Source organism: Pleurodeles waltl, chromosome 2_2 (assembly GCF_031143425.1).
Source record: "Pleurodeles waltl isolate 20211129_DDA chromosome 2_2, aPleWal1.hap1.20221129, whole genome shotgun sequence".
Lineage (NCBI taxonomy): Eukaryota > Metazoa > Chordata > Amphibia > Caudata > Salamandridae > Pleurodeles > Pleurodeles waltl.
Genome location: NC_090439.1, coordinates 808,395,615 through 808,414,795, shown reverse-complemented (window position 1 = coordinate 808,414,795; position 19,181 = coordinate 808,395,615). Strand labels below are relative to the sequence as shown.

The following is a 19,181-nucleotide window of genomic DNA, read 5'->3' as shown; positions in this document are numbered from 1 at the left end:
GTCCAGGGGAAACTGATGCAGGGGTGTCCTTTGGCATCAGCTTTCCTTGTCCTGGAGCCCTCTCGGTTGGGGGGTCCTGTGGTCTGAGGCTCAGGTGTTGTCAGGGAGTCCAGTAGAGGTGAAACCGCATTGGACTCAAGCTCAGGGGAGTCGGGGAAGTCATTGACACCAGGGGTCCACTTCAACTCAGGCCGGCGGCAAAGGGTGCAGTGGTTCCTATAGGTGTCTGGTTCTCTCACTGTAGTTGCTGCAGGAAAGGGAGAGCTGCGTGCAGAGGTTGCAGGCAACATCAGGGAGTCCAGGAGGGGTGAAACCACAATGGACTGACTCTGGACAGCTGGGGGACCTTGTTGGCACCAGCGGTCCACTCCCACTTGGGTCAGTGATAGCAGGTGCAGTGGTGACTTCAGGCATAGTGTCTTTGCGGTTCCGGAGGCTTCGGAGTGCTTTTTTTTTTTTATATAAGTTGGGTGGAGGGCAGGTCCACTACTCATGGGAGATTTTAAACTTTTTCACAGGCAGGTACTCCTCCCAGGTTTCTGGAGGTTCAGCTGCAGGACGAGGCATCTTTTAGTGTCAAGGTTAAAAACAAAGACCGTGGAAGCAGGGTACAATGATTTGGTTCCCTCAAACCTATACCTAGTGTGTGCTTAACACCCGAACTGTTGATGCCTGCATGTGGGGGGTCTTGTCGTCCTACACTACTGAACCCAAAAACATGGTCAACATGTTTTCTCACTCAAACAGTCTAAAAGATCTAGTGGCGATTCATCAGGACCTACAAAACTCCTATTCCTCACTAAGAGAGTAAAAGGACTCCTTACCAACTAGGTGGAAAATACAAAATTCCTTACAATAGTACTGCAAGCAGAGACCTGAACACCTGGGGACTGGGAATAGTCCTTCTCCAGTGAACTAACTGTCCTAAGAAAGCCGCGGTCCATCTGACCTACCCAGTCTCCATGCTCCCCGAAATTTTGTCTTTGGCCCTATAGAGCACTGGCTCTCATCTTGGGGGCCAGAAACATGTCAAGGTGGCAGAACTGGTCAGGACCAGTCAGTCACCACATTAGTAGCTGGTAAATTTTCATTTTATCAATAAATCCCTCAGTGGAATTAGTGACGCTTGAAATAATGTGAGATGTTTCATACCAAGCATCCCTGGGTTAAGAGACGTCATGTAACTGGGAAACCCGTAGTGACCAGTGTCCAGCACATGTATTTAAAATGGCTTCTCTGTTCACTTACTATTTCTAAGAATTGACAGAGACTTAGCAGGGACATATCTGCTCATGCATATATGGCCTAACAAGTGTGTCTTGATGCACCCTGCCTTAGGGTGATTTACACCTGGTACATGCAGTGGTAGGGGACATGGCACACCATGGGTGTGCAACAGGTCATGTTTTCAAATGTACCTTCACCAACACATGCAATCTACAATGGCAGCACTGAGTGGATTTGGCGAGAGGTCCTGGGGGTGGTACAACTGGTGATGCAGCCCTCAGGGACCTTCCTTAGTGCCCGAGGTACCAGGAGTACCGCTTTCAAGGGGCTTTCAGAAGATGCCAAAGAGAGTGCCAATTGTGGAGAAAACTGCAGTTTTAGGAAAGAGCTCTGGCACTGAGGACCTGGTTAGCAGGGACCCACTGCATTTTCAGTCGAAAATACATCAGATACCAAGCAAAAAAGTGGGGTCTGACCATGACAAAAAGGGTGCTTTCCTACAAATGTTAAGATTCCAAGAAGACCCTGTAGGGGCCCTTTGCAGAATTACTCTTTAGTCCTACCAACAAATCTTTAATGACTGGTGTAGGAAGCTGGCTCTGTGTATACTGTACCAAAATAAGATATAGTGTCCAGGGGTTCCCCAGAGGCTTAACAGAGGCTAAAGTAGATAATACTAATGCTCTCTTTTGTGGTAGTGTAATAGGGCAGTTAGGCTTATCAGAGGATAATGCAAAGCATTTGTTGTACTCAGTCAAGAAGTGAGGCACACACTTAACTAACTCCAGGACAATTGTTTAATATAGCAAAAATATATTTTATTACTTTATTTCTAGAACCAGAAAGTCTTTGTTGCAGGTAATTCTGTTGTCAAAAGGTATTGAGCATATGTATCAAATGTACTTTTTTGGTTTTTGCAGGTAAAGCAGTTTACAAGTAACACTTTTCTATTTCAAAAGTTGACAGTGCAATTTTTCATAGGTGTCAATAGAGTCTGGTTGTGGTGGAGGGAGAGTGTTAGCACAATTAACAGGTAAGTACACGAATTCAGATTTCAATCTACAGGGGGTAGCATGTCCACGGGTCAAAGTTTAGGCTGACTCCAAAAGTGCACCACCAGCAACACAGGGCCAGCTGGGCGCAGAGATCAAAGTTGGCATTGAGTTTTCAATGGAATCCTATGAGGAGGGGGGGTATTTGGTAGAAATCAGACTGCAGGTAAGTACCCTCGGTTCCAGGACACATGTCTGGGGGGTATGGGTCAGCACCAGGGAGGCCACATATTCACACCAAACACATACCTCCAGCGGTGGCTGGAAGCAGGGCGCAAACTCCAAGATTGGCGCTTAATCCTTTTAAATTCTAGAGCCCCAGGGGACACAAAAGATGCTGCAGGCTTGGTCCAGGGGGTCGGTTCCAGGAAACAAAAGGCTGGACAGGTAGGGGAGGCATCTGCAGGATGTTGCTGGACCGTCTGTCAGATTGCCCAAGGTCAGGGGTCTGCGGGTGCAGGGGTGCCGGATCAGGTCGCAGTCGGGGGTGGGGGGGTTCTCTGTATTCAGGCTGCAGATGTTGTCGTGTTGGCCAGGAGGGGTCAACCCAGGGTGGACTCGAGGTCGGAATCGTCTAGGGACCTTCTCTGGACCGGTGGGCCGTCTGGACTCGGGCCGTGGGCACTGGGTGCAAAGTGGGCAGTGCTTGCTGATCCAGGGCGGTTGTGGAGTCCTTTTCTGAGGTTTCTTCTGGACAGGGTCACTGTCCTCAGGAGTACTTGGTCCTCTGCTGGGCAGGCAGTCCTCTGGGGGTTTGTAGAGGTCGCTGGTCCTGCAGAATGCATCGCCTTCTTGGAGCAGGGGTCTTTGGAGCTGTAGACAGGCCGGTAGGGCCAAGTCAGTTGTCATCTGAAGACTTCACTGCTGGGTCTGCTTGGCAGTCCTTTCTTCTTGAGGTCGTGAGGAATCTGGTGAGTAAGGTTCAGGAGTTCCCTTAAATATTAAATTTAGGGGGATTACAGGGGTCAGAGAGCAGTAGCCAATGGCTACTGTCCCTGAGGGTAGCTACACCCTTCCTGTCCTAACTCTCTTTGGGGACAGGGGCACATTCCTAACCCTACTGGTCCCTCACCTCCAAATCAAGATAGAGGAATCTGCAAGGAGGGGGTCACTGCAGCTCTGGACACCTTCGAGGTGGTCCCACCTGAAATTGTCACTTCTTGTTTTTCCTAATTTTCCCACCGGACCTTCCACCAGAAGTGGGGCTTGGTCCAAGGGTTGGGGCATCTTCACTAGCTGGAGTGCCCTGGGGCACTGTAACTGAGGCCTGAGCCTTTGAGGCTCGCCACTGTAGGAAGCTGGCCTGGAAGCTCACACATGAAAGGACCACACAGTACTAAAGGTACTTTATTATAGTAACACAAATAATAGAATACTGAATAGGTGATCCCCAAACTGGAGGTAAGTAAACACACAATTATATACACGTTAGCAATCAGTAAAGAGCATAGAAAGAAAGAAGCATTGGCAAAAGTATAGGTAAACAGTGAGTGCAGTAGGGGAGGGCCAAACCATATACTAAAAAAGTGGAATGTCAAAGGCAGTCTCCCACCCAAGGAGGGGGAATCAGCAGAAGAAAGCTGGAGGAACTGGGAACCCCAAGAAGTGAGTACCAAAGAAAACCCCAGCGACGAGGTGAGCAGAGGTAAATATCTGTTTTTCCCCATCCAACAGGACTTTGGAAAAGGATTATGCAAGACCCAACAAAGACTAGAAGAACCAAAATGTGCATCCTGACAGAAGAGTACCTGCAGAGGAAGGGACCAAGTCTAATTCGTGATGGAGTGTCCGGTTGTGGCAGGAGTCACTATCAACCCCTCTGTGGATGCAGGACCAGGTCGACGATGGATGAAAAAAGGTCAGCAGTGCAGCACAGGAGATGGAGAGAAGTCCCTCAAGTGATGCAAGTGATGTCCCAGGTCAGCAGTCGATATGCAGTTGGTTAATGGTGCTGGAAAACCACCAACAAGCCTTAGCAAATGCAAGACATGAAGAAGAAGGTCTGCAAGGCTGAAGAGGACCAGCAAGGACCTTCAGCTGGGAAAGTCACAAGAAAAGGAGGTGCCCCCCACAGTAAACCCACTGGCAGCAGTCACAGTGAGGTCCACTTAGCACACCTGAAAAGGAATCCCATGTCGCTGGAGCAGAAGGAAGGAGTTCTAGGGACCGGGGCTACAAGTAGCCTGAAGATCCCTTGGAGGAGGAGCCAAAAAGTCTTGGTAGCTGCAAGAGCTGCGGTGCACAGGGGTAATGTCCTGCAAGGAGAGGCAAGGGCTTATCATCTCCCAAGTTGGACAGCTGGTAGAGAGGACCAAGGGGACCACTCCTGTGATGCAGGATCCACGCAGTGCCAGAGTAGAGCAGATCAACGCAGCCAGTCATCGTTGTTGCAGTTGGTGTCTGCGGACGCAGGGGAGGGACTCCTTCACTCCAAGGGAGATTCCTTCTTCTTGTGCAGACTTAAGACTCGCTGCCCTCAGAGGATGCACAGCCCATAAAATGTTGCAGTTGCTGGAAGGAGCTGGAGAAACAATGTTGCAAAGCAGAGTCGTAGCTGAAGTTGCAGATTGTCGGTTCCTGGAGTGTCCAGTTGCAGTCCCAGTGGCCGGAAGATGAAGTAAACGATGCAGCAGAGTCCTGCTGGAATCCTGCATGTTGAATCTGAGGACCCACCCAAAAGGGAGACCATAAATAGCTCAGGAAGAGGCACTGCTCACCTTACAGTGTGACCACCTATTTGGGGGTGGGGGTGCGGTGACATCACCTACTAGACCTGGCCACTCAGATGCTCCCACGGGCCTCTGCCCACCTTTCATTCAAGATGGTAGAATCAAGTGGCCACCTGGAGGAGTTCTCGGTACCACCCCCAGGTTGGTGATGGACAGGAAGCGGTCACTCCCCTTTCCTTTGTCCAGTTTCACGTCAGAGTAGGGACCAGGGTCTGACAGTTGGGCTGTTCACACCTCTCCTCTAGACTGTTACACAAAGGGGCTGGGGTGTAGCCTGCATATCTTGATTAGCCATCTGTGCTGGAGGGGAGGGAAGGGAAGGGAAGGAGTGGTCACTTACACCTGAAAGGACTGTGCGTGCCCTCACACAATGCTGTCTCCGACCCCCTGGTGAGTGTCTGGGGCCTGGCCTGGACAAGGAAGGATCTTGCAAACACTGGAGACTTTGCTTTGAAGTTTGCCAACTTCAAGGGCAGAACTGGGTATAAGAAGAAGACACAAAACCCCAGACTTTTAGAACCTTTCTGGAACCAAGAGTTACCTCTGCCCAGGAGAAGAACTGAAGGAGGAGTACTGTCCCTTTGCTGCGTTGCTTTGCTGGACTGGCCTGCAGTTGCTGCTCCTACCTGAAAAGAGTGCAAAGGGTGAACTCTGCTGTGTCTCCTGCTTGAGAAAATTCTCCAAGGGCCTGGAGTAGAGCTTGCCTAATGTTGGAAGTCTCAGGGACATCAAAGACTTCAGTTTCCTCGACCTGCAGCACTGGGAACTGTGTGTTTTGTGCTGTTCCAGAGAAGAAACCACCACGACGCTGCCGCTGGCCTGCAGACGCCATACGGAGTCGCATTGCCCCGCTTCGCTGTCATCAGGTGACTTCACCGAGCCACTGCTCGCACCGCGACCTGTGGGGCCCGTACTCCGGCATCGCCTGCTCACACCGCAGCCTGGGTATCCCCGACGACGACGCTCCTGCTGACATCGGCACTGATGCCTGCACCGTGGCCTGTGGACACCACTCGTGAGGTACACGGAGCACCGTCACGTCCCGCACCGCAGCCCCGGTCAACCGACACCAGCTCCATTGACTCCTGTGTCATCACCAGGCATCCTGCCTACACTGTGGCCTGTGGACACCGCTCGTGAGGGTCACAAAGCACCATCCCGGCCCCGCACCGCTGGCTTGGGCCTACCGACGACAGCACTTCAGCAACAACGATGCCGCTGCCTACACCGTGACCTGTGGACACCACACGTCGTCCCGTCCCGCTTCACACCGCAGCCCTGGTCTCACCAACGCCGCTGGACGCCGACACCGAGCTGCTGCCTGCACCGTGACCTGTGGGCATCGCACGTCACATTGTCCCGCTTCACACCGCAGCCCGGACGCCATCCAAATCTGAGCACCTGACTTCATCAGCCTGGAGTTCGATCCGCAATGCGTGTGACCTCAAGGGCCTGACGACTCCTGCACCGACTACAGAACCGACACCGCTCTCCGGGGCTCACCACGAGGATCACAACGCCCTGCAAATCCATGGTACTGTTTGTGGGTCTTCCCGACACCGTAGCTGGCCCACAACGCTGCGGCCGGCCTGAACTGTTGGTTTTGTTGATCACGACGCCGTGACCGCCCCAGGTAGAGCTATCGACTTCAAGGAACTGCATTTTTTAGTAAATCTTGCAGAATTCATATTTTTATTACTGTATGTTGGATTTTTATCGTATTTGGTCTTGTATTATATAGATAATTATTGGCTATTTTTCTAAAACTGGTGTGGTGTCCGTTTGTAGTGTTTTCACTTATTAATGTGTGTTATGTGCAAACGCTTTATACGTTGCTTCTGAGATAAGCCTGACTGCTCGTGCCAAGCTACCAAGGGGGTGAGCAGGGTTTATCTGAGCGGGTATCTCCCTTATCCTGACTAGAGTGAGGGTCCCTACTTGGACAGGGTGCAAACAGACTGCAAACTAGAGACCCCATTTCTAACAACCGGTTTATGCAAGGAGGGCACCAAATGTGCCCTTCAAAGCATACCGGTGGCTTGGGAAGGTTACCCCTTCCAAGCCATGTAACAGCTATTTTCAAGAGAGAGGGTGTTACCTCACTCTTCCACAGGAAATCCTTTGTTCGGCCTTCCTCTGCCTGAGCTGGTCGAGTTGCAGGAGGACAGAAACCTGTCTGATGGGTGGTAGCACCGCAGGCTACCTGGAAAACCCCACAACACTGGTAGGAGCAATGCTGGAGTCCTCTTAGGAGCCCCCAGAGTGCATGGAGTCATACAATCAATACTGGCAACAGTATTGGGGTATGTTTTTGACACTATTATGTAGCTGGACACAGGTACTGTACTGTGTCCAGTACACTGCTAAAATGGCTTCCCCACACGAAGTACAGTGCAATAGGGCTGGAGTTCATAGGGGCACCTCTGCTCAAGCACACAGGGCCTACCATAGGGGTGACTTGCAGTGACCTGTAGTAAAAGGGAGCCTGCACCTTTTCATGCAGGCTGCAATGGCAGGCATGCAGACACATTTTGCATGGGCTCCCGTGGGTGGCACAATACATGCTGCAGCCATAGATCCCCTGGTGCCCCACTGCCCTGGTTACCTAAATACCATATACTAGGGACTTATATGGGGGCACCAGTATGCCAACTGTGGGTTGTGCAAAGTCCAAAGCAACCAAATTTGGAGGGAGAGATCACAATCACTAGGGGCCAGGTTACCAGGATCCCAGTGAAAACAGTTAAGCACACTGACAGCAGGCAAAAAGTGGGGGTAACCATGCCAAAATAGGGCAATTTCCTACAGCTGTCATGAAGTTGCCTTGTTGTAGAAGGGGAATAACATCCTGAAGAGTGACCCTATGGAAGTGTTCAAATAGGATGTAGCAGTTTAAGGGTCCGAGATCTGATTTTGGTCTGAGACCCCAGTCTTTTTTTGGACATACAGGGAGTATACTCCCATTACTTAGCGTTGTAATAGTACTGTTTCTATAGCCCCTTTGAGAAGAAGAGAGTGTACTTCCTCTCTGAGAAGAACAAGATACCTGCGAGAGTCTGTGAGTAGGAGATGATATATTTGGTGGAGTGGAACTGAGCTCCGGAGAGTAACCATTTTGGATAATTGAAAGTACCAATTGATTTGTGGTAGTTTGAGACCATTGCAGGAAACATGTTGTAACCTCCCCCCTACAGGAGTGGTGTGACTTGGTAGGTTTTGGTGGAAGTTATTGTTTGGTGGCAGATGAGGAACCTCTAAATGTAGATGCCTTTCCTCTTCCTTTGTTACTGTTGCCTCTGCAGGAACCTCTAAAAAACCTCTGGTGCATTGAGAGGTGGTCTTTGAGTGGAATACTGTTCCTGAAATGATAACTGAAAGCCCCTTGCAAATCCTGTCCGAAGAAAAGTACCTCTGTGTGTGCTGGCTTGGCAGTTTGATTATCTTTATTTAGTTTTTCAAGTGTGGTATCCACTTGTGAGCCAAATAAATGTTCTTTATCATATGGCACATTCAACACTGCCTGTTGAACCTCTGGTTTAAAGCCTGAGCATCTGAGCCAGGCATGTCGCCTAATGATGACATTGGTGTTAATACAGCATGCTGATGTATCAGCAGCATCAAGCACACATCTAACTGAATTATTTGAAATTGTTTCTCATTCAGTTACAATTTCTACCCCCCTTTTATGATGTTCTTCTGGGAGGTATTGTAGAAGCTCCTCAATGGCATCCTAGTGAGCTTTTTCATATCGGGATAATAACACCTGCGTGTTAGCAATCCACCACTGCTTGAACTGCCACTCTTTTTCCTGCTGCACCTCATTTTTTGCTTTCTTTATTAGGAAGAGGTGTGGCTGTTAATTGGCTAATAGCTCTTCTGCGAGCAGTAGAGGCACCAATAGAGTCTGGAGTGTTAGTGGGCGCAGCCTTGTATTTTTTTATCCATTCTGGGAGTGATAACCCTTAATCTAACTGGCTCTTTAAATATTTTGTCTGCATGCCTGGGAACACTGGAAAAAAATGACTCTTTTTATGTGTTGCACGAAGGGTGTCAAATAGAAAATCCTCTTCTATTGGATCTGTGTACATATGTACATTGTGATATGCTTCTGCCCTAGCTATAACCTGTTGATATGAGGTGGAATCCTCAGGTAGTGAAGGTCTAGCTGGGTAGAGATCAGGATCATAAGGTGTAATAGGATCTGGATCATATGCATCCGCTGGGTCTTGATCATCTAATTTATCTCCCAAATCATAAGCCCCACCAGGTGGCGAACTGGGTGGTGTGAGCTCCAAAGGAGGGGAAGATGTTAGTGGAGGAGTATGTTGTGGAGATGTAGGTGGAGGTGCAGAGGGTTGAAGAAGAAAAAGAGTATTTTCCTTTATAGTCTTTTTTTTTTTTTTTTTGGAGGCGGAGAGGAGATGAGAGCCTCTTGAAAAGTAAATTTCATTTTTAAATGAGGAGGAGGTGATGTTATAATCCATCCTGTGCTCTCTTGAATTTGAAGTCGGTGCTGACGAGCGTCAATAACTTCTAAAATTGGTTCCACGGATGAAGGGGTGGTTGTTGGAGGCTGTTCAGAATCTATAGATTTTTTTTTTTAGATTGTCGGTTCCTAAGTCTTTATTGTATGGGATATTGTTGGTGCTTAAACTGTGGATGGATGTTTTTTTTTTAGTGCCGAAGTGGTCAATACTGAAGTAGTTGGCACCGAAGCACCATGTATCTTTGGTCATGTTGGAGCAAAGCAGAGGTGCTCGAGGTCGAAGCCAAAAATTTATTTTTCACTTTTTTTGGTGCAGAGCTGGAAGGCGGCACATCAAAATTACTTTCTTGCCTCCAACCATCGCTGGAAGGCAGTGGAGCACCAGTGACATTTTCCGATGTAGTTTTGGCCGAAGGTGAGTGGGGCTTTTTACTCATGGTTTGCACTGATTTCAACGGTTGACTCTCGATGTGTTTTTGTGCAATCTCATCGCCTCCAAAGTCCTGCCACAATGTGAGTCCTGAATGCTGTATCACCAACATCCATGATACCAGACTCCAACTCAGCACTTGTGGTCCCGTGGTGTGATTACGACACCAAAGTCAACACCTCACGTCTCGACCTACTGGATTAATCGACCCTGCTGGATCATAGGGGGCAGGTGCCTCACCACCTACGCCACGTCACCTCCCCTGCAATCATAAGGAGCCGACGCCTCAACTAACCTCCCTCGCAGTAAGGAACGGACACCTCACCTCCTCTGTAGCGTTAAGGAGCCAATGCTGCAGCGGTTCCATGGACGCCTCACCTCCCTGACTCCATGCAACGTCTTGGTTTCCTCATCATGTTCAAAGGTAGTGTACCTATGGTCTGTGAGACTCCGTGACTCTCCTGCACTCCTTCGCAGGTGGCGTCAGACTGTGGGAAACCACTCCATCAAGCTGTTGTGATTGACCCAGTTGGTTCTATCGTGTTTCTAAGCGTTTCACTGAGATTTAATCTTTAAAAATGAGTATATCCGCTTGTGTATGTCAGATTTGTCATTTGGGTCTTGTTTTACTAAGATAAATATTGGCTGTTTTTCTAAGCTGGTGTGGAGTACATTTGTGGTGTTTCACTGTGTTAATGTCTGTGTGTGCAAATACTTTACACATTGCCTCTGAAATAACCCTGACTACACGTGTCAATCGGGGTAGAGCAGGGGTTATCTTAGCTGTGTGACTCTCTTAACCTGCATACAGTGAGGGTCACTACATGGACAGGGTGCAAACCATTGCCAACTAGTTTAAAAGAGGAAATCCTCTTCTTTGTCTAGGGGCACCTGATATGTAGCCACATGTGCCACACTCCCAATGTGTTCCTGTGCAGAGAATGTCTGACCAGATAGACGTCTATGTAAGGGTCCACATCATATTCTGACCAAGGGTCTGTGTCTGGTGGGAAAGTCACGTAATTCCCTGCTCCCTTATCAAGAAAACAGTATGGGGAACCCTGAGGTGTAATGTTGAAGGGGTCATTTCGAGAAGGAGATGGTGATGAAGAATGTGGGGGTGGTGGTGGAAAATAAGTCAAAGGAAGAGGCATTGCACCAGACTACCTATATGTTTAGCAGGAGGTGTAGGAATGTCGATAGCGTCTTGAAAGGTAAGCTGTCTCTTGGATGGTGTCAAAAAGACAGATTTAACTAGAACACGTCCAGTCTGTGGTTGGAAATGTAGCTGCATCAGCTTAGTATCCAGTTGTCCTTCATTTTGTGGAGGATAGGCTCTATAGAAGAACTTGGCTCAGAAGGCGCGACCACTTTAAATTTTTTGGTGCTGAAGCACTTTTTTGTTTCAATCCTGAAACTGTTGGTGCCGAGGCAGGTAGCAGTCTTTCAGGCGCCAGGGTGGGCGGTGACGAGTGCAATGCTGAAGCTTTCAGTGCCAAAGCTGGAGGTGTTCAGCTCGGCACTGAGATGTTTTGCTTAGGCTTACTTTTTGGAGCTGAGCAGGAATTCCAAATAGGTCTTTCAGTGCCGGCCATGGCTCGACGGCGGTGGTGGCTCAGTAGTCTTTGCATCGGTGACCATGGGTGTCCCTTTAGGTTGAACAGGGAGCCAGTACTCATGTTTGTGTTGAGCTGGACAAAGGTCTTGCATTTCAAGAACTGGGTCCACGTCTGACTCAGAATCGTCGCCCAAAAAGACCTCTTCCTCGGCTGCTAAGGACTCTTGCAGCTCACGCTCTGGCTCACACTCAACATCGTGTCCAAAGATCTCTGGGGTCTGCTCGATCTCATTACTGCATTTCAAGACTATGGGCCCTTCGATCCCTCAAAGTTTTTTGATCTAAAAGATTTACAAGCACTGCAGTCCACATCTCTATGGTCTGGGGACAAACAGAGGTTGCATACCTGGTGCTGGTCAGTCCTCGGGAACTTTGTGTGGCACTTGGGGCAGAAACAATTAGAAGTTCATTCTATATGAGGTGGAGCTGAGAAAATGGCAGCCCTGAGGATGCAACCCAAAGGACATCTGTCAGGACATGCTGATCAGACGGGTAGTTTCTTCTTGTCTGGAAACACAAAGGATAGAATTTACACGTCCAAAAAAGACAACACCAACATTTACAGTATGGTAGGTGTATACGGAACGGAAGAGTCCAAAAGACGGCCTTGAACCAGAGTTCAGTGAAAACAAGACCAGACCCGACGGCAGAAGAAGAAAATCTAACAATTGAGTTGTTGCCCATGCGCATTATCACCAAAAGGAGGAGTTACTATACCTTGTGACTCTAAAGACTTTTCGAAGAAAAACAAATTTCAACGTTCCGGACCCAACACTACATGGCATAAATATGCAGAGCATGTGTATCTACAACCGCACATGCCATCAAAGTGTTAGATACACCATGTAAGCATCTGTTCGTAGCAGGGAGTGCTGCAGATTCACATGCTGTGCATACTTCCGCAATCTAGTGTTAGATCATTTTTTCCCCACATGAAAACAATTTCCCATCAATGGAGCCGATGCCTATGCACAATACCACTAATAGGTGGAGTCATTAGGTCCAGTGACTCAAAATGACTTACTTCAAAGAAAAACAAGTTGTACACATCCTAGCAAAACACTAGATGGTGGAAGTATGCACAGCATCTGAATCTACAGCCACACATGCAAACAAACCTAACATTATTCATAGTTCAAGACATCCTCTTCAGGGAACTTAGGCAGCCTTTCCCAACATGTTTGCCTTAGTTTCAAAGGTAGATAGGCTCATTTTGAGGGCTGTTGGCTTTACCTGGAAGTCTCAGACACCCCCAATTTGCATCCACAAACTGGAGGGAGTTGGATTTAGCACAGTGAGTGCACTAAAGGTGTACAAAAGACATCTTCCTAAGCCTCACGTGGCAGAGCTGTTAGTAAAGGTTCACTAGGCACATTTTTGGTAATGCTCAGAATGTCGACAAAAGTGGATATTTGGCATATAATAAAAACGCGGTCAAACTTTTTATTCATTTGTGAAGGTTGTAGAGGGACGAACCGTCAACAAGTTAGGATATATGTGTTTATAGAGGTTAGTTTCTTGTGTGTATATAAGCAAGTTGGCTGATGACTGGTTGAGAGGTTGTTTTGAATGAGGATTCTGTCCAGTGGCATATGAATGTGATGGGCCCTTGAACGTCAGACGTATGTTAATAGAGTGCATGGATCTAATGGATTTGGGCAGTGGCTGACAGTATTAAAATCTTGTGTGTGGTACATGAATGGACCATTAAACGGTTGGTGCCTTGAAATGATATTATGGCTCACCTTCAGTAGTCTTGGTTTAAATATACAGATACTGTGATAAGAATTTGTTCTATGAAGTGAGAATTTCTGGGGGATTAACTTTAGACAATTAATTCCGGATTTATATCGATAGTTAGCACTGGATTTTGGGACTTGTCTGTGCCGCCACCCAGGGAAATCTAACAAATCGCACATTACAGACAACTACGCAACCAGAGAAGTCCAGGGAGTCTGTGACAAAGTTCTGGAACCTGCATGGAGCCACAAATTGCCTGCGACCTAGCATTCACCCAAGTGTCCCAATAAAAATGCTACCTCACTTGTGAGGGTATGCTTAGTGTCCAGAACAGGAAAGGGCCCAAAACATAACAGACACATCACATTTTTGCACTGAAAACGCACCCTTATTTTTGCAATGTGGAGAGCTGTGAAGTTTAGGCTCTAACAGCCAGCGCACAGGGAAACCTAACAAGCCCTCACATTCTTCAAAACTAGACAACCAAAGGAGTTCAGAGGTGCGTGACTTGCATGGCTTTCAGTAAGTAATTTTACTCAGAAGCCCTGGCAAAAAAAGATTGGTAAGAAACACACATTTTCCTCACATTCCTGTGACAGAAAGTTCTAGAATCTGTTGAGAGCTACAAATTTCCTACCACCCTATGTTCCCAAACATCTCCCGATAAGAACGGTACATCATTTGTGTGGGTGGGCCAGGACACCTTAACACAAAAGACCCTAGAAGGCTACATTGGGAGATGAGCAATGGGGTAGCTGCTGTACTTGGGATCGTGCTGTAATGTCACTCAAGCAAACCTACGAAGCACAGACATTTTGGAAAACTGGACAACCAGGGGATTCCATCTTCACCTGCAACCAAGACAGCTGCAAAAAAAAGGGTGCGTTTTCAGTGTAAAAATGTGACGTGTCTATGTTGCAGTTTGGGCCATCTCCTGTCGTGGGCACTAGGCATACATAAGGCCCACAACAAGTATTGGTATCAGAAGACTTTGGAGAACACTAAGTGGAAAGCACTTTATCCCCACAGATTCCAGAACTTTCCATCATATAAATGTATGGAAAATGTGTTTTAGTCAAAGTCTAAAGTTTATAAGGGATTTGGGGTAAAACAATCTGGTGTGAGCCACCCAAGTCACCCCACCCTAGATTCCTCTAGGTGTCTAGTTTTATAAAATGTACAGGTTTGCTAAGTTTCCTTAGATGCCGGCTGAGCTAGGGCCCTAAATCCATAGCTACAGACACAGGACAGAAATGGGTCATTTTTCAGTTGAAAAATGTAATGTGTCCATGTTCTATTTTTGCCTGTTTTTTTCTAGCGGGCACTAAATTTACCCACACAAGGGAGGTAACATTTGTATCATAAGAGATTTGGAAACACAAAATAGTAGATGTTTTGATATTACCAATTGGATTTCTCTACACTTGTGCCTTCCAAATGTATGCCAGGATTTAAGAAAGAAGGCATTTTGAAAAACTCCCTCTGGAACACATGCTTGCACGAGTACCCAAAAATTCAGACATGTACAAATAACTAATGATCTTAAACTCCATATCTTGTGCCCATTTCAGAAATACATAGGTTTCCTTGATACCTATTTTTACTCTGCAAACTCATCTATAGTCAGTTCACAATGAAAAACCATTCCAAGGGCAGTTCAGTTGCTGGCTCTGGGTGCCTCAGGTTCTTGGAGAACCTGCAAACCCTTTATATCCCCGCAACCAGACTATTCAAGTGGATGTAATGGTATATTGCTTTTGTAAATTAGAAAATATGTCAAAAAGCAACAGATAAAAATGTTGTCACAAATTAGATTTTTTTCCCTCCTCATTCTCAATATCTATTGCAATAGTTTAAGGGATCTACACATGTGACCTCATAACTTTCCTTGATCACCCACAGGTTTCACAATGGTTTCCACCACAAACTGGAAGTAGGCTGAAGAACCAAAAACAGGAAAATGGCCTACCTCTTTAAGAAATGCTAAAATTGTGGTTAAAAAAAAAAAAAAAACGTTTTTATTCAGTTCTGCATGCTCCTGAAAGCTGGAAAGATAGTAACTTCAGCACAGAAAACCGTTCGTTGATGCCATTTTCAGTATAGTAAAACATTTTTACCCAAGTACCTTTTTTCCATTTTTCGCAAAGAACTCAAAGTTTAACTATATTTTGGCTATTTTCTCAGGCCCCTCCAGGGGAATCCACACACTTTGGATTCCTTTAGATTCCCCGGGATGTTGGAAAAATAGGATGCACATTTGCAGAGGATACCTTATATAACAAAACGTTATAGAAACTCAAACTATCCCAACTAGCCAAAAAAGGACTCGTCACAAGGGGGGAAAGGTCAAGCAGTTAGGGGGTTAATAGGATGCTCATTTAGTTTATATTATGGTCTGCAACGTGATAGTCAAACCTGTTTGGATATATTCACAGTATTTAATCTAAGTGCGGACTGTTCTGTCTTATACTGCTAATGATTTCTGAACAATTTCTAGAAGGTTGATAACTCTGTTATTATCTTTGTTCAAAAAAGCACAATCTCAAAGAATGGCAATAAATGAAAAAGCATAATGCCACTTTATACTGGGTTATAATAGCTAAGCTCGAAATTGAGGGGTTGGAGAGAGGAATCTTCACACCAGGCGACACTGGGACAGGCCACACATAAATATATCTTTGGTCACAGTTGAAGGCAACCAGGATGGGTAGCACTTAGCATTTGCTTGCTGGCTTATCAGTACAGTTGGCACTGTGAAAAAAACAAAGGAGACTGATATTTCAGTGAAAATAAAACTATATTGTTTAAACAGGTGATGCGCTAGAACTGGATTAGCACTTAGGAGCAGAATGAGGGCATGATTGCAGTTTATACCAGCATTCAAGCTGAAGTGCTTCCTCCCATTTACACTTTTGGAGACCACTACTGCTACCATTTTAGTTGTACCATTTGTGGTTACCGATTCCTATCGTGCACTAAACTGGTATTGTTGATTTAAATTAAACTTTAAAAATGTAGCCCCCGTCCACTGTGTTCTAGAATTCAGAGAACGAACAATTGAGGCTTCTATTTATTACACCTGTAATGGCTCATGGGACTGATCGTTAACTGAAACACAACTTGCTCAAATAAGATTCAGTGGGTTGTGGAATGGTTACAGTACAACTGTGTTTCTGTTTCGGGCAGGCACATTGACTACGTGCCAGGATGTCCAGAACACAGACACTTGTTTCTGTTTCTCTAGAAAATCTAGAGAGCATTATCACTACCTAGGTAACAATGACTTAGTGCCAGGTATCTGCAAGATACACCCCGCCCCCCTCCCCCCCCCCCCCCAAAAAAAAGCAGACGCAAAAGAGAAAATAAAGGGAATTGTCTAAGAGGAACGGAATTTTGCTTCTTCCGTCATTTCATGAGAAAATAATTATTTGACTACTAGTACACTGGGACATGCAACATTGTACTTATTACATATTCAAACACAAATGGGCAATTTACAAACCCCAGCCTGGCGGTAAAGGTCCAAGAGGATCATTTTCGGCTGATAACATTGAAGCCTGTTGTAGAAAAGAAATGCAAAACATTTGTTAATAGTCATCACCAATGTAATTTAATAAGAATGTAACACTTAATATTATAAATCGACAAGAGAGTTGTGAGCCTTTACATTTGGTAAATAATTATTGATTGACTGCCATTAATGAAAAATTATTGCCTCTAGCGGCATTGTTACTGAAACTAAGGACATTCAAAATGAAATCATAATCCATGTAATCAGTGATGCAGTCATACATTAGATTTAACTCACTTGCAGACACTGTTTTGTTAAGTTATTGCCTTCTCCAGACATTACGGATCATTGTACCACTTTGTAGCAGATGGAAACCATACATTTTTTATTGGAAAATAGGTCTAAAAACGCTACACACTCAACATGCACAATCTGTAATGTACCCTAAATAACTCACTTTGCAACACTTAATACTCAAAGCCAGAATAAAGTACAACAAATAAACCTAAATTTAGGTGGGGCAGGCACATAATTGGGGGCACCAGTCCACATCAATGAAGCGTTTATTGGCTCCTTATTTACTTTTGCCACATTGTAGGAACCTGGAAGTTTGTTGCAGTTGTCTCCCCACTTTTTGCCACCCTTCAGAACTACTAGATGCTGGTGTTTTATTCCGACAGTGCACTGAGGCATGCGAAACAGACCAGTGCAGTGCCCTTCCGTAAAACAAGGTACTGTCTAATTGTAACCCAACAGGCAGGGACTAGAATACCCCTGTAAGTCCCTGGTAGAAGGTAATCCTGGTACCCAGGGCATGGGTGCTAAAGAGGATACCTATGGACTGCAGCATATCTTATGCCACCCTAAGGGACACACACACACAGACTGCCATTACAGGCAATGTGACCTGGTATAAACCATGTCTGAAAACAGGACATGGCACACTCCTGTGTGCCATATCAAAGACACTGCATATGTAAGTCACCACTACAGCAGGGCTTGGAGCCCAAAGGCAGGGTTCACTGTACCACACATCTGCATGAGGAGATCTACCCTTGTAATGCTCAGTACCATTGCTAGATATTACAACTGAGCAGGGAAACCATCCTAAGTTATGTAAATTGGCACTGGTCAAAATGAGTTAAACAGCTACAGAATGGCGTCCTGAAACCTATGGTGTTTGTTCTCAAAAGTCTTGTCTTAATAAATCTGCAATGATGCCAGAAGTAGATTTACTATGACATGCAACCAGAGGGCATCTCACAGGTGCCCCATGAAACCTTACCAGTTCTCTAGTGTGCTGGCTCACTGGCCTCATCCAGCCTGCCACCACAGACCCATTTCTGATGCCCTGCAGGTGATAGCCCACGCTCTCAGGAGGTCAGGAACAATGGCTGCTCTGCCAGGATGTGTTATCGCTTCCTCCAGAAGGAAGGCTAGTAACTCATCATATCAAAGCCAGGAACTTTAAAGATCATGCCGACTTTGATATGTGACCCAGGGTCAGACGTGGAAGATGCCACTCCCTGCCCTGATGCCCAATTGGAACCAGGACAAGTGGGAAATTAGATAAGCAAGGAGGTGTGGTGCACTGCCAGGCCAGTCACACCCGTAAGGTGAGCCGACTGATGTGACCCACAAAAGAAGGATTCGCCATCTTGATTTTGGCACCCAATGCCGAAATGCACCTCAGCATCTGTACGCCCCAGAATCGACCAAGGTGACCTACTGGTGCTTCCTTGGACCTTGATCCCTAGTTACCTTAGGTCCAGAAAGACAGTCCTGCAAGTCGTTGACAAGTGACCGTATGCAGTGTATGGATTTTCTCCATAGGATTACATTACCACATTACTCTACATATGCAGTACATTTTCAATTGCTTCTAAAATCACTAACTCAAAAAGTACTTACTCAAGATTGAAGATCTTGGTGTTAAAAAATATATATTAAAATAAGTGTTATTTTTCTACAATGGTCTCTAGTTCTTTCTTGAGTGTGTCCCATTTATTGATGGTGTGTGTTCAACAAATGCTTAACACTACCCTCTCGTAAGCATAAACTGCTAGCCCACACTACCACTATAGAGCGCATTTAGGGATAGTAATTAAAGCCTCAAACTACCAGTAAGGGTCACCTGAATTATCTGCACAGGGTACCCCTACATTGGTACACTACATAGATAGCCAGCTTTCTACACACATTAAACTCTATTTAAAGGAAAGTCAGATGGGAAGCAGAAAAGAAATAAAAGTTTGAACGTACAGGCCAACAATATTGCCAACTGTTGCATTAACTCTTCTTTTAAAAAGTAAGCCCAAGCTAAATACCCTTTCTTACAGATGTCTCACCAAGTGCCTCATCCAATCCCTTTCCCCTTCCATGTGATCG

General features: G+C 46.1%; 1 protein-coding gene across 1 annotated transcript in view; it reads right to left on the bottom strand.

Moving 5' to 3' along the window:
• WWP1 (WW domain containing E3 ubiquitin protein ligase 1) overlaps positions 1 to 19,181 on the bottom strand; it is a 711,039-nt gene that overhangs the window by 456,121 nt on the left and 235,737 nt on the right. The window contains exon 11 of the mRNA XM_069220436.1: positions 16,785 to 16,839. Coding sequence (XP_069076537.1) covers positions 16,785 to 16,839 — 55 coding nt within the window. The remainder of the gene's footprint in view (positions 1 to 16,784; positions 16,840 to 19,181) is intronic.